The sequence below is a fragment of the Oncorhynchus clarkii genome, chromosome 7 (assembly GCF_045791955.1).
Source record: "Oncorhynchus clarkii lewisi isolate Uvic-CL-2024 chromosome 7, UVic_Ocla_1.0, whole genome shotgun sequence".
Classification (NCBI taxonomy): domain Eukaryota; kingdom Metazoa; phylum Chordata; class Actinopteri; order Salmoniformes; family Salmonidae; genus Oncorhynchus; species Oncorhynchus clarkii.
Window position 1 is genome coordinate 56209266 of NC_092153.1, and position 22039 is coordinate 56231304.

General features: G+C 43.2%; 2 protein-coding genes across 2 annotated transcripts; one reads left to right on the forward strand and one right to left on the reverse strand.

The window, feature by feature from the left end:
• The first annotated feature begins 465 nt into the window (after positions 1-465).
• Positions 466-16036, forward strand: LOC139413498 (NUAK family, SNF1-like kinase, 2). Its single transcript, XM_071160966.1, has 6 exons — positions 466-890; positions 10119-10239; positions 10660-10811; positions 12201-12266; positions 12549-12801; positions 12946-16036. The coding sequence occupies exons 1-6, from the start codon at positions 648-650 to the stop codon at positions 14004-14006; spliced, it is 1896 nt and encodes a 631-aa protein (XP_071017067.1). The 5' UTR covers positions 466-647; the 3' UTR covers positions 14007-16036.
• Positions 16037-16259: 223 nt separating this feature from the next.
• LOC139414336 (cyclin D3) lies at positions 16260-21894 on the reverse strand. The gene is made up of 5 exons (XM_071162253.1): positions 20992-21894; positions 20173-20388; positions 18169-18328; positions 17235-17377; positions 16260-16931 (listed from the first exon to the last, which is right to left on the reverse strand). Exons 1-5 carry the CDS (start codon positions 21229-21231, stop codon positions 16770-16772), a joined length of 921 nt encoding a protein of 306 aa, XP_071018354.1. The 5' UTR covers positions 21232-21894; the 3' UTR covers positions 16260-16769.
• Between the last annotated feature and the right edge of the window lie 145 nt (positions 21895-22039).

The following is a 22039-nucleotide window of genomic DNA, read 5'->3' on the forward strand; positions in this document are numbered from 1 at the left end:
CCAGAGTTCTCGAGTTGGAATTCCGAGTTGGATGACCATTCAAATAGATTTTTCCCAGTCTGAGCTCGTTTTTTTCTGAGTTCCCAGTTGTCTTGAATACACTGAAGTCGGAAGTCTGATAATTCCGATTTCCCAGTACGGAGTTCCCAGGTGTTTTGAACATATTACCCGAACTCCGCCCACAATGATGCCTTGTTCAAGGCGCCAGGGAACTCGGAATTCTCTGACTTCAGTGTGTTCAAGACAAATGGGGACTCGGAAAAGAAATGTGCCCCCGAGATGGGGAAATTTGTTTGAACGGTCATTCAACTTGAAATTACAAGTCGAGAACTTGAGCTCTTACGTTCCGAACTGAAGATCACCGAAGTCATGACTTGACCTCGGTTATTTCCAAGTTCCCCGTTGTCTGGAAAGCATCAAAGCTCACACGCCTCCTGGTAAAAACAACAGCAAATGGGCAACGATGCCTGTTTATTGGATATTCAAATAGGAGGAGTGGTCACCTTCATCGACTTCATGAAACCAACACAGGAAACAAGGCTACCTGAGGAAGAGTATATACAACAAACTACATGTTTTAAATGTGTTATATTTGTATAGTCTAGTCATTCAACTGTACGAGAAATAAAAAGTGGTTGCAATCTATAATGGATCCTAACGATTTCAACAGTGGTGGGCGATCATCAACTTTATCCGACAATGGACAACAGTCACCTGGTCATGGCCACTCGCTTGTTAGAAAATCGGTCTCCGAGGCATCCATGAAAAGGCAAGCGGTGAAGAGACATCATCATAAACACAATCTGAAGCATCGGTATGAATTTCTTGAAACTCTTGGAAAAGGGACTTACGGAAAAGTGAAGAAAGCAATCGAGAGATCCGGTAGAATGGTACGTTTTTTTTTTAATGCTTATTCTCATTTTCAAATGTGTAATGAGTAGCCTTTTTAAATATTTCATGATTTTTCATTACAGTTTCATAAAATGTTTAAGGTTTAGGCCTTTAATTAATCTGTTGGCCTACTTTGTTGGTTTAATTATGTAGACTGTTGTATTATTTGTACATTATACCTATAGCCTACATTCTGCGATAAACTACAAAACCAAAAGTATGTGGACACCTGCTCCTCGAACATCTCATTACAAAATCATAGGCATTAAAATGGAGTTGGTCCCCCCCTTCGCTGATATAATAACATTGACTCTTCTGGGAAGGCTTTCCACTAGATGTTGGAACATTGCTGCTGGGACTTGCTTCCTTTCAGCTTCAAGAGCATTAGTGAGGGTGGGCACTGATGTTGGGCGAGTAGGCCTGGCTTGCATTCAGCGTTCCAATTCATCCCAAGGTGTTCGATGGGGTTGAGGTCAGGGGTCTGTGCAGGCCAGTCAAGTTCTTCCACACCGATCTCGACTAACCATTTCTGTATGGACCTCCCTTTGTGCACGGGGGCATTGTCATGCTGAAACAAGAAAAGGCCTTCCCCAAACTGTTGCCACAAAGTTGGAAGCACAGAATCTTCTAGAATGTCATTGTATGCTGTAGCATTAAGATTTCCCTTTACTGGAACTAAGGGGCCTAGCCAGAACTATGAAAAACAGCCCCAGAGCATTATTCCTTCTGCACCAAACTTTACAGTTGGCACTATGCATTGGGGCAGGTAGCGTTCTCCTGGCATCCACCAAACCAAGGTATGTCCGTCGGGCTGCCAGATGGTGAAGCGTGATTCATCACTCCAGAGAAAGCTTTTCCAGTACTCCAGAGTCCAATGGCGGCAAGCTTCACATCACTCTAGCCGACGCTTGACATTGTTCATGGTGATTTTAGGCTTGTGTGAGGCTGCTTGGCCATGGAAACCCATTTCATGAAGCTCCAGACTAACAGTTCTTGTGCTGACGTTGCTTCAAGAGGCAATTTCGAACTTGGTAGTGAGTGTTGCAACTGAGGACAGACAATTTTTACGCAATACACTCTTCAGCACTCGGAGGTCCCGTTCTGTGAGCTTGTGTGGCCTATCACTTCGCAGTTGAGTGGTTGCTCCTTGACATTTCCACTTCACAATTACATCACTTACAGTTGACCAGGGCAGAAATTTTACAAACTGACTTGTTGGAAAGGTGGCATCCTATGACGGTGCCATGTTGAAAGTCACTGAGCTCTTCAGTAAGGCCATTCTACTGCCAATGTTTGTCTATGGAAATTGTATGGCTGTGTGCTCCATTTTATACACCTGTCAGCAACTGGTGTGGCTGAAATTGCAGAATCCACTCATTTAAAGGGATGTCCACATACTTCTGTGTATATAGTGTATCTGATGCCATGTCAGACCAAATTGTTGTGTTGAACAGAGGAGACTGAAGCAAGCACACGTAATTGTGTATGTTCTGTCATGACTCACTCAAACTACAATGACACAAAACAATGACACACTGTGAGTGGTTCACCAGGAGCTTGAATAGACTTTCCTTTTAAAAACAAAAACAGGTATTTCCATTAGCACACCCATATCGCCTTTACACTGTAGAAACTCCTAAAGGTGGGTGTTCGCCTGCTGGTGTTTATAGGCCTGTGTTATTTCACCCATACCATTAGCTGTGTGCAGCCTACATTAGAAAGAGAAACATGTTTTGATGAGACTTTATAAACCGGTAGGCTACAAAATCGGCAATAGATTCATTCTGTGATCTTTTCCACACTGTGACCTACCCTTGTTTGGTTGGATCTACTTAGACTAAACATGTCCAGGCTATTGAGCACCCAACATGTCAGAACAAAGAGGCACCAAACTGGCCTGTAGCCTATTCTGCAATGCCTGCCTGGCAGTGAATAGCTCTGTGGGCAGACAGTTGGCAATTTGACACTGGTATCAGAGGTTTCTGGGAAGGCACGCCACTTTCTATTTACCCTCAGTTTTGGAATGTGTTGAGTAAAGATTTAGACAAATGTATGTTTGAGTAAGAGTTCAACGGTTAAGACAACAGGACATGCTCTGGGATGGTTCAGTACAGTCCAATATACCTCCCACATATCCAGACCATAACAATGTATGTGCACTTCTTATCTGTCCTAAAGAACATCTCCAAACAGTCTGAGCTCATTCACCTCTTGGGTACGTTGTATACAAGAATGAGTTATAATGACCGACTACTTGGCAATAGATGCCAATGACTATGAATGACCAGTACTGACAATTGAGAGCCATACTGGAAAAACACATTGTTATTGAAGTTTCAAACAGGGCATTAAAAGTGTAGTTCTCATCTAATCAAGCACAAGACTGAAATGTGCGTAACATGTTCCTGTGTCAAGGGCAACCCACCTCCAAATACAATTTAGTGATCCATCAAAATCATCTTTAGACTTGACTGGGGCAGTTACATACATTTAATGCAGGGGATTTGAAATGCAGGAGTTGGGTGGATAACAACCACTACCTTGTAGTTTACTGACATGTGGGTTAGCAAAGTGGAAGTCCATGTCCCAAAATCTCAACACTTTTCAAGTCCCACATAATCCTGTCCTCATGGTATTTATTATGTGTAAAATGTGACACCGAGGTGTAATCTGTAACCCAGATTTGTCCTTGGAAAGGACACTGGAGTTTTGGTGTCTCCTGATGGGGTGGTAGTTGGTCATCCTAAAATGGCTCTCTAATCTAGGCCTACCTCTCAGGTATGGAGAAGGGACAGCTGGGTAAATTCCCACCTGGCTGAGGTGCATTCCTGTCCTGTAGCCTAGGGGGAAAAAGGGAGGGGGATGGGAGAATGAGGTTTAAAAAACAACAACATTTACTTGTGATTATTCACAATTTGTTTGCTGACAAACATCAAACATTCAGTATGTAATTTGTATGTTCAAAACAAATAATATATTTGTCAGTATTAACCTCGGTGAACAGTTGCAGCAGTTTTGTAGCCAAAACTAGGCAACATTGGGTCAGAACACGATGCCTCTATGGTGTAACCTTGGACTTCTGTCATATTGATCAGAAGGAGGGGCTTAGAGTGGGAGAGAGGAGGGCAATAGTCTTAGCTAAAGAAAGTTAATTTATTTGTCTCGGAGAGATTAATGGACTGCAACCCTGCATCCTGACCAGTAACGGTGATGTTAAACATCAATATTCAGTTTCACATTTCATTACACTATTCATCATTTACCATTAGGGAAGAAGGAAACACAATTTGTAGGAAAGAACACGAGGGGTTTTTATTTTGGGGTTTCCTTTGATGTGGTCATAGTAAAGGATTGTTCCGTAAGGACATGTATATATTTCCCTTTAGGGCAGTTCCACGGTAACAGACAGATGCTCACACCCCTCTTGACTGTGGACATGCACAAGCACAAAGATGCAGTATATCACTCATTATATTTTGAGATCGAAGCAGGGAGAAAACAACAGTTGAACATTCTATGCTGACCTTCAAAACATGCATGTGCTGTGGTGTCTAAAAATAAGTTTGGTTTATTTGTCCATGAAAGTCCATGCTAAATCAGCTGGGGTTGGGCCCTTTCCAAGCAGTGTGCTGTTAAAGGTTGGGGAAACATCCTGAGAAAATTGAAGAAAGTGACGATTGGAATTCCCCTCCCAAAACTTCTGTATAGACTTGGAAGATAAAAGTGTCGTGTCTGCATACCTGGCTGGGCTGGCTGTATCATCACACACGGCTTGTTCCATCTCTTCCAGTCTAATGGCACAGCGATGTATAACTCAATGCTGGGAGTGACCTTTTCATACAATGGAGGGCATCATTTTGAACTACAGGCTCTATTATCATTGTGTTCTGCTGCTCCTATCCCTTTGTGAAATCCTGTATGTTTCATATTACATAATCAAAGGAGCTTCATCTTCAGGGGTAGGCCTTCATTGTAAATAAGAATTTGTTCTTAAACTGACTTCCCTAGTTAGATAAATAAATACAATTGGTCCTTGCCACAGTGTTTTACAGAGCCAGTATTTGGTGGCTATACTCCACCTGTATTGAGGAATAACACACTAACATGACGTTAACACTGGCTCAGTGTGACTTGAGCATTAGTTTGGCCATGAATCCAGTCAAGACACAACAACCTCAGGATTCATCCTGAGGTAAGTAACATTGATAGGAGAAGACGTATCCAGACTATGACTCATAGGAAGAGGCTGTGAGTGTGAAGGTCTTGTCTGGTATTCCTCCTCCTGTCAGGGAGTGTTTCTGTGGTCTTTATTAGGGTGAATGTGAAGGGCTGAAGAAGACCACATTCTCTAACCATCGGCTGCCCCTCATCACCCCCTCTTCTCTCCTTTTGATATACTTTTACGCACTCTGAGTCGGTGTGGAATCCCATACATCTAAACAAGCCTGCATCACATGGGCTAAGACGCATGCACACTCCTTCATGTACACATGGATAGAGTGCAATCTATTATACATACAACAATATAAAAGGCATATAGGTAAACATTAGCACCAATCACAGATAGCATCTCAACACACATGTTTCACACAGGCAACCATATACACACAGATATGCTGACATTTAGTCCCACCCTGATGCATGTGTGCATTTAAACTCTGTCACTTCTATTCAAATGATCTAATTCTGTGGGCCTCACTGACGTCATACGAGACAATGCATTTCATCACAGCAGCCAGTACACTGTCCCTCCTTCTACTGCCCTGTCACAGTAGCACTATGGTGTTTTCAGTTAACACTTTCAGCCCAGTAATCCTCAGGCTATGGAAGGGTAAAGCTAAACTACGTTTCTGATTGCTCCTTTCATTTGAATAAATTGTTTCTAATCTACATGTTGCCTAACCTCTTCCCCAGGCTACATGTTGCCTAACACACTTGACTAAGTTTTTAAAAAAACAAACAATTACTCACTTTGTTTTAGTTTGGTATTTTCTTTGTAAACTCGGCAAAGAAAGAAACGTCCCTTTTTCAGGACCCTTTCTTTCAAAGATAATTAGTCAAAATCCAAATAACTTCACTGATCATCTTTGTAAAGGGTTTAAACATTGTTTCCCATGCTTGTTCAATGAACCATAAACAATTAATGAACATGCACCTGTGGAACGGTCATTAAGACACTAACAGCTTACAGTCGGTAGGCAATTAAGGTCACAGTTATGAAAAGTTAGGACACTAAAGAGGCCTTTCTACTGACTCTGAAAAACACCAAAAGAAAGATGCCCAGGGTCCCTGCTCATCTGCGTGAACGTGCCTTAGGCATGCTGCAAGGAGGCATGAGGACTGCAGATGTGGCCAGGGCAATAAATTGCCATGTCCGTACTGTGAGACGCCTAAGACAGCGCTACAGGACGGACAGCTGATTGTCCTCGCAGTGGCAGACCACGTGAAACAACACGTGCACAGGATCGGTACATCCGAACATCACACCTGCAGGACAGGTACAGGATGGCAACAAGTACTGCCCGACCTACACCAGGAACACACAATCCCTCCATCAGTGCTCAGACTGTCTGCAATAGGCTGAGAGAGGCTGGACTGAGGGCCTGTTGTAAGGCAGGTCCTCACCAGACATCATCGGCAACAATGTCTCCTATGGGACCGTCGCTGGAGGGACCGTCGCTGGACCAGACAGGCCTGGCAAAAAGTGCTCTTCACTGACAAGTTGTGGTTATGTCTCCCCAGGGGTGATGGTCGGATTCATGTTTATCGTCGAAAGAATGAGCGTTACATCGAGGCGTGTACTCTGGAGCGGGATCGATTTGGGGGTGGAGGGTCCCATGGTCTAGGGTGGTGTGTCACAGTATCATCGGCCTGAGCTTGTTGTCATTGCAGGCATTCTTAACACTGTGCGTTACAGGTGAAGACATCCTCCTCTTTTCTCTGCATAGATCAATGATGTCGCTCTTGCTGCGGGTGACTATCTGATCCAACTCTACGCAGACGACACCATTCTGTATACTTCTGGCCCTTCTTTGGACACTGTGTTAACAATCCTCCAAACAAGCCTCAATGCCATACAACACTCCAACTGCTCTTAAATGCTAGTAAAACTAAATGCATGCTCTTCAACCGATCGCTACCCGCCCGCCTAGCATCACTACTCTCGACGGTTCTGACTTAGAATATAACTATAAATAGCTAGGTGTCTGGTTAGACTGTGAACTCTTGTCCAGACTCACATCAAACATCTCCAATCCAGAATTAAATCTAAAATCGGCTTCCCATTTTGCAAGAAAGCCTCCTTCAGTCATGCTGCCAAACATACCCTTGTAAAACTGACTATCCTACCAATCCTTGACTTTGGCAATGTCATTTACAAACCAACACTCTCTACTCAGACTGCATCCAATTTGCTATCACAGTGCCATCCGTTTTGTCACCAAAGCCCCATATACTACCCACCATTGTGACCTGTATGCTCTCTTTGGCTGGTCCTCGCTACATATTCGTCGCCAAACCCAATGCCTCCAGGTCATCTATAAGTCTTTGCTAGGTAACGCTCCGCCTTATCTCAGCTCACTGGTCACCATAGCAACACCCACCCGTAGCACGCGCTCCAGCAGGTATATTTCACTGGTCATCCCCAAAGCAAACACTTCCTTTGGTCGCCTTTCCTTCCAGTTCTCTGCTGCCAATGACTGGAAAGAATTGCAAAAATCACTAAAGCTGGAGACTTCTATCTACCTCACTAACTTCAAGCATCGGCTGTCAGAGCAGTTTACCGATCGCTGCACCTGTAAATAGCCCATCTGTAAATAGCCCATCCAACCAACTACCTACCTCATCCCCATATTTGTTTTTGTTTTTCTGCTCTTTTGCCACCAGCATTTTAACTTGCACATCCTCATCTGCACATACAGTTGAAGTCAGAAGTTTACATACACCTTAGCCAAATACATTTAAACTCAGTTTTTCACAATTCCCTGACATTTAATCCTAGTAAAAATTGTCTTAGCTCAGTTTGGATCACCAATTTATTTTAAGAAGGTGAAACGTCAGAATAATAGTAGAGTTTATTTATTTCATCACATTCCCATTGCGTCAGAAGTTTACATGCACTCAATTAGTATTTGGCAGCATAAATTGTTTAACTTGAATCAAACGTTTCTGACAGAGCTGGTGTAACGGAGTCAGGTTTCTAGGCCTCCTTGCTTGCACATGCTTTTTCAGGTTTGCCCACAAATTGTCTATAGGATTGAGGTCAGGGCTTTGTGATGGCCACTCCAATACCTTGACTTGATTGTCCTTTAGCCATTTTGCCACAACTTTGGAAGTATGCTTGGGGTCTTGTCCATTTGGAAGACCCATTTGCGACCAAGCTTGAACTTCCTGACTGATGTCTTGAGATGTTGCTTCAATATATCCACATACTTTTCATGCCTCATGATGCCATCTATTTTGTGAAGTGCACCAGTCCCTCCTGCAGCAAAGCACCCCCACAGCATGATGTTGCCACCCCCGTGCTTCATGGTTGGGATGGTGTTCTTCAGCTTGCAAGCATTCCCCTTTTTCTTCCAAATATAATGATGGTCATTATGGCCAAACAGTTCTATTTTTGTTTCATCAGACCAGAGGACATTTCTCCAAAAAGTACGATCTTTGTCTCCATGTGCAGTTGTAAACCGTAGTCTGGCTTTTTATGGTGGTTTTGGTGCAGTGGTTTCTTCTTTGCTGAGCGGCCTTTCAGGTCATGTCGATTTTATAGAACTAATTTTACTGGGAAGTTAGGCCTTGAAATACATCCACAGGTACACCTCCAACAGGCTAATTGACATAATTTGAGTCAATCAGAAGCTTCTAAAGCCAGGACATCATTTTCTGGAATTTTCCAAGCTGTTTAAAGGCACAGTCAACTTAGTGTATGTGAACTTTTGACCTACTGGAATTGTGATAGTGAAATAATCTGTCTGCAAACAATTGTTGGAAAAATGACTTGTGTCATGCACAAAGTAGATGTCCTGACCGGCTTGCCAAAACTATATTTTGTTTTCAAGACATTTTTTGAGTGGTTGAAAAACAAGTTGTATTGACTCCAATCTAAGTGTATATAAACTTCTGATTTCGACTTTAACATCTACTTGATTAACTGTCTTTATATTGTGCTGTTTGGTTTCTGTGACATTCCCTTGGCAGGACTTGCTACAATATTTAGTATATTGATCGTCTTTGAGAATAAACAGATTAATGTTTAACCTGTCAGTGATGGTGGATGCTTTATATCAGGCGTGTCAAACTCATTCCATGGAGGGTCTAGTGCAGGGATCCTCAACTAGATTTAGACGTGGGAGGATTTTGTTATTTATAACTTTTTTTCAGAGCGGATGGTCGAGGTAATAAGTCCCTGTTCTGATGCATGACACAACCCTAAGACATGGTATATTGACCAAATACCACAAACCCCTGAGGTGCCTTATTACTATTATAAGTGGGTTACCAGTGTAATTAGAGCAATAAAAAGAATTGTTTTGTCATAGCCATGACAACCGTATACCACGGATATCAGACAATCAGCATTCAGGGCTCTAACCACCCAGTTTTTTTTTATTGTATTTTTTATTTCAAGTCATTTGTAGATTGCAAATTGACTGCAAGAAGGCCAAACACGTTTGACTAAAACAATCATTTCAAATCTCGCTTACATTTGTATACGATCATGTGTCTGTTATTTGTGGGAATACTTGGGAAAAGATTTCTGAGAGAACCCAAATGTACAGCCTTTTATGTCCAGCAATAATACAATTTTGCTCAGAAAACTTGGGGGGGAAATCCGTCTCGCCAGTTGAAAACCCTGGCCTGGTGTCTGCTGGTTTAAGTTTTTTTCCTTTCAACTAAGACCAAGACAACCAGGGGAGGGGGAGTTCCTTACTAAACAGTGACCTTAATTCTTAATGTTCTTAATTCCAGTCCTTTACTTTTTAGATTTGAGTGTATTGTTCGATATTACTGCACTGTTGGAGATGGGAGCAAAAGCATTTTGCTACACCTGCAATAACATCTGCTAAATATGTGTATCGGACCAATAAAATGTGGGAGGAGCGAAACCCTGCAGACACTACGCCCTCTGTGGAATGAGTTTGACGTGTGCAATTTAAAGTAAACACAGTTTGTTCTAATGCATACCTTTCACAAAGCCTTATTTTATTGTTCTTCTCTTTACGTTTACCCAGGTTGCCATTAAGTCCATCAGAAAGGAGAAGATCCAGGATGAGCAGGACCTAGTGCACATTCGCAGAGAGATTGAGATCATGTCCTCACTCAATCACCCCTACATCATCACCATATATGAAGGTACATACGTCTGTGTCTCAAATCCCAATGAGGCATTTTTTATTTAATTTGCCCTTTTATTTAGACAGGGAAGTCACATTGAGACCCAGGATGTGGTCAGCCCTGTTGATTTTACAATAGTCACGCACAGATACAGTACTAAAACTTATCGGGAACAAAACAATGAGATGTGATCAAATTGCATATGTGATGAAACGTGACACCTGAATAAGATGTTTCACACTGAACTCTGTGGAGCAGAGTCTGGTCACGGAAGACTTTATTTGACATTGAGCCGTTATTGGTTACATAACCCGCTGCAGTGCCATCCGAGCTTCACAGTTCCCCATCACCACTGACGTGTTTTCCCTGTAACAACCCATCCCGCCTACGTTGCCGTGTACCTTTTGTTTGACTGTTTTCCTGTGTGTGGCCTCGCAGTGTTCGAGAACAAGGACAAGATTGTGATTGTGATGGAGTATGCTAGCCGAGGTGACCTTTACGACTACATCTCTGAAAAGCAGAGGATCTCAGAACGCGAGGCCAGACACTTCTTCAGACAAATCGTGTCAGCTGTACACTACTGCCACAGGGTAAGGCATTGCATCTCTATTAGTCTGTCTTGACAGAGTATGTGATTTGGTTCTGAGATTAGCCTACATCTCTGTACACTTGTTTCGTATTTACCAATAGAGTGGTCTCATATATAATTACAGCCATCTTGTTTTTCTTAAATCAGCTGAAACAAAGAACAGACCACTGTTAAATCTCCATCAGTGCCCACAACATGCTGTACCTCATGGGCATATTTGTGACTGGGCACACATGGACAGTAAGTAGGCAGGGAACCCCACTAGCCTGCCCACTCATCAGCCTCCTCCCTAGAGTGCTGGCAAAGCCACCCTGGCAGTTACATAATGGGCATCATTCACCGTCGGCCAGCTCTGTAGGGTGAAATGAACCGTTAGGTTTATGGCGAGCCAGCGTCAGGGCCAAAGGCCATTCGTCTCAACACAATCACACATACACACCCTCTCTCTGTCTCTCTCTAATGAGGATGCGAGGGAACAGACAGGCTCTGTGAACACACATGCACACACAAATCTACTCGTTACTCCCCCAAGGCCCAAAGTAGTGTTGCAAACAATCACTGTCTCTAGAGTACTTGGTGTAATAGTATACTGTTTTTCTGTACATTACAGTAAGAACCACTTAGGCCTGTTCTCTGTGAGGTAGGAAGAGTTTAGTACCATATAAAACCGACCTGAGTTGACAAAGTGGAGGAAATGGGCCGGTAAAGGCTCTCTCTCTGCTATCCAGCTGTCTATTCTGTTTGTCTTTTGTCAGACATGTCAATATTTGAGGTACTTTATTGCTGTTTGAACTGTATGAAATTGCTCTTAGGCTGGTTGTTTCGTGGTAGAATATTGTTGGTCCAATAGAATGTGGTCCCTCATTAAGTCAACTATTTTGTATTATCAATTTGATGTACAGTACATTTAGAAACAAATGTATATCAAATCAATAAGTAGTGTGTTCTGAACCCTTTTACAGTTACTAAAAGCATTATTCTATGTTCACTGGCTCTTGTATGTTTTCTTTACCTCAAAGCAACATCAAATTAAAATGGAAATTCCGCATAGTTCAAATTTTTGCCCATTTTTGAGTGATTGTAACAGGAGTTGCAAGACAAATAGTTTGACCTGCATTTCTTGAAGTTGAACTAAATTTAAGCTCTTGCTCCACGCCTGTCAGAGGCATGCCCCCCTGTAGAGTGGAGGACAATGGCGCATAGCTGACATTCCAGAACAATCTTCTGTTGGAACAACTGCTGTTCTGACCCAAATGTTGAGGGCTTCACTCTTTAAAAAAAAGTGTTTAAACACATTGTGGGCAAATAGCAAAGACTCATATCTGCCATCTTAGGTGTCAACTGTGTCAACATGAAGACTTTAATAGTTTATCTTCTTCCCATCACACAGAATGGGATAGTACATCGGGACTTGAAGCTGGAGAACATTTTACTAGATGGAAAGGGCAATATTAAGGTATGGACAAAGGGCTACTGTGTCTCAGCACCTGTGACAATCTACAATCTTTATCATGTGCGCACCTGAGGCATTCACACGTAGGTCACTCTCATACCTGCACAGTTCACACTGCAATGTTGCTTGGAGAATTTACACATGAACAACTCACATATTGGTGGAAAATGATTCCCGCCATCCACTCCAATTTGGTTCTCTCTACTTTCACTTGTTTGTAGTTCCTAGTGTTCATTGAATAGTGATTGTATCTAATGGCAAACTTCTATTTGATTGTTGTTCCAGATTGCTGACTTTGGGCTGTCCAACCTGTACCGTGGTGATGAGTACCTGCAGACGTTTTGTGGCAGCCCTCTGTATGCTTCTCCAGAGATCGTTAACGGGCGGCCGTACAAAGGGCCCGAGGTGGACACCTGGTCGCTGGGTGTTCTGCTCTACACCCTGGTCCATGGTGCCATGCCCTTCGATGGGCAAAACTACAAGAACCTGGTCCAGCAGATTAGCACTGGAAACTACCGCAAACCCACCAACCCTTCAGGTGAGAGTATTGCTTCTCCTAACTGGGATGTAGTTCTGCCATGTAGTGGTGTGTGTGTGTGTGTGTTTTAGTTATATCTTATTGTAGCCCAGCAGAGATGTATCAGTTGTAAATACTGCTGTATGTTCTTCCTCCCTGTCTCAGATGCCTGTGGGCTGATTCGTTGGATGCTAATGGTAAATCCTGAGCGCAGAGCTACCATAGAGGAGATCGCTGGACACTGGTGGCTCAACTGGGGTTACCAGAAACCCCTACTGGCCGAGGGTGAGAATGCGACATTGCTACAACCAAGTGAGAAGACCACTGCATCCACACAGCAGCCTGGAGGCCTTGCCAGCATTGCCAGTTGGCTGCGTCGAAACTCCCGGCCCTTACTGGAGAACAGCTCCAAGGTGCGCTGTCTGCTGCGGTCCCACGGGAGCGGTGGAGGGGATGTGGTGCGTCAGCGGTCCCTACGGAGGTCACGCAAGGAGAACAACGTGTCCCAGACCATGAATGATGGGGCCACCGCTCGGCCCTCCAAGGGCATACTGAAGAGACGAGGTAGCCTGAAGCAGAAGGCCCTCAGCGATGCTACAACCTCAGTGATGGAGGAACCAGTGAGGGACTATGAACTCTCCACCCCGGCCCAGCCCCTGCCTGTTGCATCACTGCCCCGCAAAGGCATCTTGAAGAAACCAGTCGAGCGAGAGTCTGGCTACTACTCTTCCTCCCCAGACAGCAGTGACTCTGCCCAGACAACCCAGGCCCAGCTCTGCCCCTCAGCACCGCCCCACCGAAAGGGAATCCTGAAGCGCCACGGTAAGTTCTCTTCAGGCCTACTGCAGGAGTTTGGGTCTCTGGACCAGCTGGCGGCCTCCCTGCCAAGGGGGGGCACGAGAGCACGACCCAGCGGGGCAATCAGCGAGGACAGCATCCTCTCCTCTGAGTCCTTTGACCAGCTGGATCTGCCTGACCGCGTGGGGCCAGCGGCACCCAGCGAACGCCCAGCCAAGGGCACCATGAGGGGCTGCGTGTCCGCTGACAACCTCCTGGACATCCGAGAAGAGGGGCTTGGGCAAGACCTGCTGAGGCAGAGAGGACCCTGGGACATGGCCTGTTACCAGTCTGGGGTGGCTGACAGCGCTTTCTCCATCACAGACTGTGAGAACGTGACAGAAGCCTACAAGCATGCCATGGTGATCGGAGGAGCTGCAGCCAGCTGAGGACCAGCAAGTGTCCCAGGACAGTATAATACAGCATTCTCAAAGGACTGAGGCAGTTGTTTAAAGTTGGCTGATAGCTGAACACATTTGTGGTAATGTGTGACTTGATAGCCAAAGTGGTATAGGAGAAGTGCGAAGCTACAGTAGCCACTCGTGATGTGACATTGTTTTGATGCAGTACTATAAGAACTTTACCAAAAACAGATTCTAGCAAAGGGAGAAAGAATCTAGGCTCATATCAGACTTATTGTTAGTTTAGACAAACATTGTAAAATAAATGCCTTTCAATTAGTTAACTAGATCAGAGGTTTGAGTTATTCCTTTTTTTTGTTTCTTTGCCAGGGATATCCAGACTTCAATACAATATTTTCTTTCAGGGACTAAATGTGTTTTTCAAAAATATTGGTAGCTGTTAATTGTGACATTTTGTCTGGACCAAGTTCCAATTGACTTTGGGGGGTTTTCAATGTTTACTTTTGGATTTTGATTTCAAAATGTAGCATTTTTGTTCAGGGTTTGAGGGAATTGACAGTTTAATACCAAAGCTAAAATGTGAAAACATGTAGAGCACTATTTTGTTCTCTGTCCAATCACCATGTTAATAAGACAGATTCATCTGGGCCTACAGAGTCTACTACTGACTGTTATGGTTAAACTTTTAGAACTGGAATTGATTTACACATGGAAAGATGACTCACAATAATAAGTAATGGTAATAATGACATCCATTAAAGGGGCAATCTGCAGTTGGTACATCCATTATTAAACATTTAAATGAATGATGAATATAACTTATAGATAGATGCCTCATCAGCTTAGTTCAACTGTCGTACCCCATCAGAACCCAAAATATGAGCTTGTTATACTCCTTTTGTTTTAAACAATGTAAACTGAAACTAATCTTGAAATCATGGATGGTCAGTCCCTTTATACATAGCTCTGTACATTTTGAGTGGTTACATTTTCCAGCCCCACCCCTCAGCTGTTTACCGGGTTACCGCTTTATTGTTCAAACTGCAGATTGCCCCTTTAAGCCCTGAGGCACACTAGCACGAACTTGTCGAACCTGCTACTATTCTATTCAGCCTAAGTTTACTCTGTGTATAGTGCATTTCAGATGAAAACAGGGGTTTACAGTAAATGTTCCTCAGTCTTTTGGCGGGTTAAGTATTGTAGCAGTATTCCAGTTGTTCTCTGGAATTAAACCATGATCTTTAGCATGTGTGGTAACTAGTTAATGTGTAACTTCCCCAGAGTGAACTGAAGAACTAGTTCAGACCGATACGTGACATTTTTATGAGTTAATTAATTTACAAGGACGGGTCTAAAGGTGCATTTCGGTTTCCCAGTAACAGCATGTGGCCAAAGACTGGTATTTGCAACTTTGATGTGCCCTCTGGGCATTTCATGATTATGACTAGGATCGATTCAATTTATTCTGTTTTAACACCTAAACATGATTAATACTATGAAAAATTGTGCCTAGGAGCTGCTCAGACTATTGAAATCTGATAATTATATAAAATGTTTCAGGGTTCACTTGAATGTGGAACAAACTGCACACAAAGCTTTGCACATGGGGCTACAACATCAAGTTGCTGTTCAATGACTGGAATGTGGTGATTTCTTATTGTTGGTTATTAATAGGTTGATTTTATATTTAACACTGTAGGGATAAAGGGAAATATAACTATTTTTAGTAGTATACAAGAGCGATCAACAAAGGAGGTTAAAACACAAAGATATTCACACTTTGATGCTCAAACAGATTCAGGTGATAATTTTTTTCCCCCCCTCAGTATTATACAGGAACTACAAAATGTTCATACAGTTCCATTAAGTGACCTATCAATTGTTAGCCAACTCGTGTCAACACAACCATAATATGTTGCCATGTTAATAAATACAGATAAATCTAAGCAATTTATGTTTTTCATGAGTTGGACATGATCCATGTTTGCCAAAGTGCCTGGCTTATCTGTTGTCGACTTGGCCCAGTAAATCATTAAAAAAAAATTTAAATTAACTGTTCCCATATGAATGATTCCTTTATTGTCTTTGAACTCGTTTGTGACATTTATGGTAGTTGTGGCTTTACTATTGATTTAGTAGGCTGATTATGGTAAAACGCTGATACCAGGAAACAATGCATGGCATTGTTTGTGCTTATCAAATTCTGCTGGCATTAGCCAAGATATAGAGGTGTATTGTAACCGTCCTGAGTGAGTGACTGTTCGCAGGATGAGAGAGATGTCAGAAGGGGTATTTAATACAACGCCATAAAAAGCATCATTTTTTTTAATAATTCATAATGTATTCACAGAGAACACCACTCAGCAAACTCACACAGTGCAAACATTGAAATGGAAATTCAGTAATACTTCTGGCAATATCACAAATAGCATGTTTTAAGTTAAAAATATACCCCTCCGTGGTGAGAGCAGTGAGAAACTGTGTTCCCTGAAGCTAGCGACAGTAACTTAAGTTTTAAAACGTCCTTAAAATAACCTTAACAGCATAGCAACGACAAAGAACTCAAATACACTGAAATGTAATGTAAACAGAAAAAAACCTTGACATCAAAAAGATCTCCACAATTCATGTGTGAACACAGTAATGCTTATAAGACATGTATTTTCTTACCACATACATTTGTTTTAGTGACTCCCAAAAATAGTCTTACGGGGTAGTTAAGACACCTGCCTCATTATGGTATAAATAAGCTCCAGTCATTGTTAAGTGATTGTCTGCTTGGTGTCATCTCTAGCCCAGTGGTGACAGGTGTACGTCCTGGATGTCAGTGGGGGTGTAGCTGACCTCTGGGCCAGGCGTCCCTGAACGGCAAGCCCCTGGTGTCTGGGGGCAGGGGGGCAGGCTGAGCTCCAGCACACCCTCCAACTGGTCAGAGCAGCAGCAGAGAGACTCCTGTTTGGGGACAGAGCAGTAAAGAAAGAGTTTAAGATTGGTGAAATTAAAATCTGAAACATCAAACTCCAGTCCTCACCAACCAAGGCCCAGAGAAAACAATGACATTTGTACTATTAGTTTAAAAACCAGTTTGCTTGCTTCTTTAAATAAAGGAGGCCTTTTTTCTGCACCTTGTAGAGTAGGAGGAGCCAGACAAACAAGGAGGAGTCAGACAAACAAGAAAAATACAGGCATTTGCTTGAAGAGGAAGCAGACAAGGTTAAAAGGAGCAGCAGGTTTCTAGTTAAATATTCGCCTCACCAGATCAATGGCCAAGATGTTAGCTAGCAACTGCATAAGTGAATCATTGGATAGAGCTCCTTCCAGGAGCTTCAGTCTGCGAATGGCAGCGCCCACACTGGCACAGGCAATAGTGGAAGGCAGGAACACAGAGAACTTAAACTCTAAAAGCAGGGAGATAAACAAGAGATCAGCGGAAATGTAATACCTATAGGTTTGACAAGTCTGTTATACTAATCTGTTTAGATGACAGAGCAATTGTCAGACCCACTTTGTGGACAAGGAACGTAATACCAGATGTGCAACAGAAAACAATTTCTTAACAATTGTGAGTTAGTGGTTTGGAGCAGACATCATTGATCGCTGGGGCAGGATGCCATAGGAGTAGAGGAATGCTGCGATTATAGACCCGCCCTGACAGACAGACAATAGGAAGTGCTTAAAGACGAGACAATGAATCAATCTCAGGCAATCCTTTCACCCATACCTCATAGAATAGGTTTCAAAGTCCGGAATGGTCCAAATCCAGATACAATAAAACAGCCTATTCAAAATGACCATGACTGTATCCCAGTGACTGGTTGCCTCGGGCAACCTCGTGGGAGATTTGTGGGAAATCAGGCCGTTGAATGGACGGGCATGGGTCTTTCACACCGCACAATACAGGATTACACAAACTCACCCCCACCCCCAAATGAACCGCTGACACATCGTAATCAAAGTTATGGCTGCTGTGTGCCCTTTGTTTGCCTCACACAGAGCCACTTGATTTCTTGAAACACAAGCTATTATCATCATTAATCAAAGAAGTGCCACGCACATAGAATAACACGCACATAGAATAACAAAGTGATGTTTGTTTTTCTATGATACTTGACTTGAAGGCCTAAATGTTTCTGCATTGCTAGAAGCAACAATCACACATCACCATGAGTTACCCAATGCCTGCCTCTACCTGTGGCTGCCAGTGCAATGTAGGAGTGGACATGCCTGCGCAAGGCATGGAGGTTGTGAGGGATTATGGGTATGCCGTGAAGAATTTGCTCCAGGAAGTCAGAGGGTAACACAGAAGCCAGGTCCCACTCTAACCCTGCCACCACCACAAGTTCCCACTGCTGCAAAACAGACACACACACAATACATTAAATCCGCATAAGCTCCAACTGCTGCATAACATAAATACATACAGTGGGGCAAAAAAGTATTTAATCAGCCACCAAGTGTGCAAGTTTTCCCACTTAAAAAGATGAGAGAGGCCTGTAATTTATCATAAGTACACTTCAATTATGATGGACAAAATGTGAAAAAAAATCCAGAAAATCACATTGTAGGATTTTTAATGAATTGATTTGCAAATTATGGTGGAAATAAGTATTTGGTCACCTACAAACAAGCAAGATTTCTGGCTCTCACAGACCTGTAACTTCTCTTTTAAGAGGCTCCTCTGTCCTCCACTCGTTACCTGTATTAATGGCACCTGTTTGAACTTGTTATCAGTATAAAAGACACCTGTCCACAACCTCAAACAGTCACACTCCAAACTCCACTATGGCCAAGACCAAAGAGCTGTCAAAGGACACCAGAAACAAAATTGTAGACCTGCACCAGGCTGGGAAGACTGAATCTGCAATAGGTAAGCAGCTTGGTTTGAAGAAATCAACTGTGGGAACAATTATTAGGAAATGGAAGACATACAAGACCACTGATAATCTCCCTCGATCTGGGGCTCCGCGCAAGATCTCACCCCGTGGGGTCAAAATGATCACAAGAACGGTGAGCAAAAATCCCAGAACCACACCTAGTGAATGACCTGCAGAGAGCTGGGACCAAAGTAACAAAGCCTACCATCATTAACACACTACGCCGCCAGGGACTCAAATCCTGCAGTGCCAGACGTGTCCCCCTGCTTAAGCCTGTACATGTCCAGGCCCGTCTGAAGTTTGGATGATCCAGAAGAAGATTGGGAGAATGTCATATGGTCAGATGTAACCAAAATATAACTTTTCGGTAAAAACTAAACTCGTTGTGTTTGGAGGACAAAGAATACCTGAGTTGCATCCAAAGAACACCATACCTACTGTGAAGCATGGGGGTGGAAACATCATGCTTTGGGGCTGTTTTTCTGCAAAGGGACCAGGACGACTGATCCGTGTAAAGGAAGGAAAGAATGAATGGGGCTATACATCGTGAGATTTTGAGTGAAAACCTCCTTCCATCAGCAAGGGCATTGAAGATGAAATGTGGCTGGGTCTTTCAGCATGACAATGATCCCAAACACACCGCCCGGGCAACGAAGGAGTGGCTTCGTAAGAAGCATTTCAAGGTCCTGGAGTGGCCTAGCCAGTCCCCAGATCTCAACCCCATAGAAAATCTTTGGAGGGAGTTGAAAGTCCGTGTTACCCAGCAACAGCCCCAAAACATCACTGCTCTAGAGGAGATCTGCATGGAGGAATGGGCCAAAATACCAGCAACAGTGTGTGAAAACCTTGTGAAGACTTACAGAAAACATTTGACCTCTGTCATTTCCAACAAAGGGTATATAACAAAGTATTGAGATAAACTTTTGTTATTGACCAAATACTTATTTTCCACCATAATTTGCAAATAAATTCATAAAAAATCCTACAATGTGATTTTCTGGATTTTTTTCTTCTCATTTTGTCTGTCATAGTTGAAGTGTACCTATGATGAAAATTACAGGCCTCATCTTTTTAAGTGGGAGAACTTGCACAATTGGTGGCTGACTAAATACTTTTTTGCCCCAATGTGTAGGCTATTACAATAACATAAAATAGGCTCCCACTGACAAAAGCAGAACAGAGAACTGAAAGTGCATTCAACCTGCTATTACGAAGGAATAACACACTTATTGATGAGTCAAAGCTCATTAAATTCATCAGCCATTTTATTATGCTTATGGCAAAAGCACATGGAACTTGTAAACAGATCTTGTGTTTACCAGGAGCTCTGACACTGTAATGGCATTGTCAGTGTAGATGCAGAGCTTGCTGGCACTCAGGGGTACTGTCTCACGCAGTTTTGAGGCCAGGAACATGCAAACAGCACCTAAAAGCTGCAGGTTGGACCTTTGAACAGGGAAGCAACTCATGTAACGGTCCAGATAGTGGATGGCCAAAGGAAACACCTCTTCCTCACACTTCTGCTCCTCGCAAACCTGTTGGAAGAAAGAAGTTTGTTAAACAATGTTAAGTAAGGACTTTATTGGTTTCAGGGATAGATTTGTTTCTATACACATGCATGTTTTCTTGTACTCCTGTCCTCCAATGTCTCTCTCGTTTGGCGATAGTATTTTACAGGGGAGCAACTTTGGTTTTAGAAGTGGGGGGGGACATCATTATTTTTGTTTTTTTTATCCAGTCGGATACACTCTCCAAACAGCCTATCAGACCACGCAGAATTGTCCACATGGTCCTAAAGCACACCGTTGCCTTGTTTTGTATCACATTGCAATGATAAAACTGGGGGGGACAAAAATGCAATTTCAGAATGTGGGGGCCACATGTCCCCCATTCCCAGTGAAAGTTGCGCCCCTGGTATTTTACCCAATCAGTCCAAGCGAGTCCCTCTTACTTTCGGGTGCAATGCAGGCTGATGAGTGCATTAGCTCCATAAGAAAGCAAACTGAGACAATTAACGTTAATATTGGATGACGATGGTCAGTTAAAGAATTACATCCGATTTGACAGCAAAACGTATCAAAATCAACACTAACCGTGACCTGAATGTCTTTCACTTTGGATATTTTGTCATACATTACCTGTAGCATCCATACTGCCAATATTCTCCGCATATATGGCTGAATGTCTGTCTGAATCGTGCCGAAGTATGATGGTGAGGCCCGACTGGTCTTTTCCAGTGACAGAAGGTTCTGCAATGCTCGACGGTCCCGTGTCAGGGTCGGGTCAGAGCTGGCCCGAAGAGCAGCGGAATTCATATATTCGGTGGTGCTTTCTGAGGCGGCTTGGAATCGTCCATCCTCGTGACACAACAACTCCATTAGAGGGTTGTTTAGACAACTTTAGTAGGGTCTCTCTCAGTTAGCTAGCTTAGCTAACAAACACAATACGTTAATTGGCGTTAGCAAAGTTTTCTACCTCTGCCTCCGTCTCAGCTATTATAGCTAGCTAACAGAGCAGAAATGTTCTGGATTTTCTGAAAATTCAGAATGTCATTTGTCGTCAAATAGTAGGCCGGGTTCCTTTCCTCTCATTCACATGACTTTAATTCGCTAATGTTATATATGTGAAATCTAACGTGTAGAAGCGAGAGGCAGCTACGAGTTCTAGCTAGATGCGAAACGCTATGCCCCCTAGCACCATGGGAATTTCAAACGCAGCTCGAGCTGTCACACCTTGGAGTCATCTGGTAGGCCAGGCCAGGGTACCAGTCAGGGGGGGATTCTGGCCTTTTTTGTGGATGGTAGCAATACAACTTAAAAGACATTTTACTTTTTAAAAAGCCAAACAATTTATTTTAAAAAAACATGTCGACATTTTTTTGGAAAGGCATGGCGGATTCCAGATCACGGGACCGAGTTCTGCAGCTCCCGACGGATCTCTGCAGAAATCTGGGGGGTGTCTGCAATTTGAGCAGCTCCAGCAGAGCATCCCAATGTTCCGAGGCCCTGGCCTTGTAGTGGTGAGCAGACTTTGGTGCCACTGCGGAAGAACAGGAAGTGGCCGACCAGGGCATCCAGAACACGGAAGGGCAGGGCGTATTTCTTGTCCAGTAAGAGTCGCAGGAAGATGATCCATTGTACTCAATCGCTGCCAGTTTGAGCATGGCAGCACTGCAAAAAAAATAAT

Coding starts and splice junctions, on each gene's coding strand:
- LOC139413498 (XM_071160966.1), top strand. CDS start 648: ATGGATCCTAACGATTTCAACAGTGGTGGGCGATCATCAACTTTATCC. Junction 10,240..10,659: donor CATCATCACCATATATGAAG/GTACATACGTCT, acceptor GTGGCCTCGCAG/TGTTCGAGAACAAGGACAAG. Junction 12,802..12,945: donor CAAACCCACCAACCCTTCAG/GTGAGAGTATTG, acceptor TCCCTGTCTCAG/ATGCCTGTGGGCTGATTCGT.
- LOC139414336 (XM_071162253.1), bottom strand. CDS start 21,231: ATGGAGTTGTTGTGTCACGAGGATGGACGATTCCAAGCCGCCTCAGAA. Junction 18,329..20,172: donor TTACAGTGTCAGAGCTCCTG/GTAAACACAAGA, acceptor TCTGTTTTGCAG/CAGTGGGAACTTGTGGTGGT. Junction 16,932..17,234: donor ACATCTTGGCCATTGATCTG/GTGAGGCGAATA, acceptor GTCCCCAAACAG/GAGTCTCTCTGCTGCTGCTC.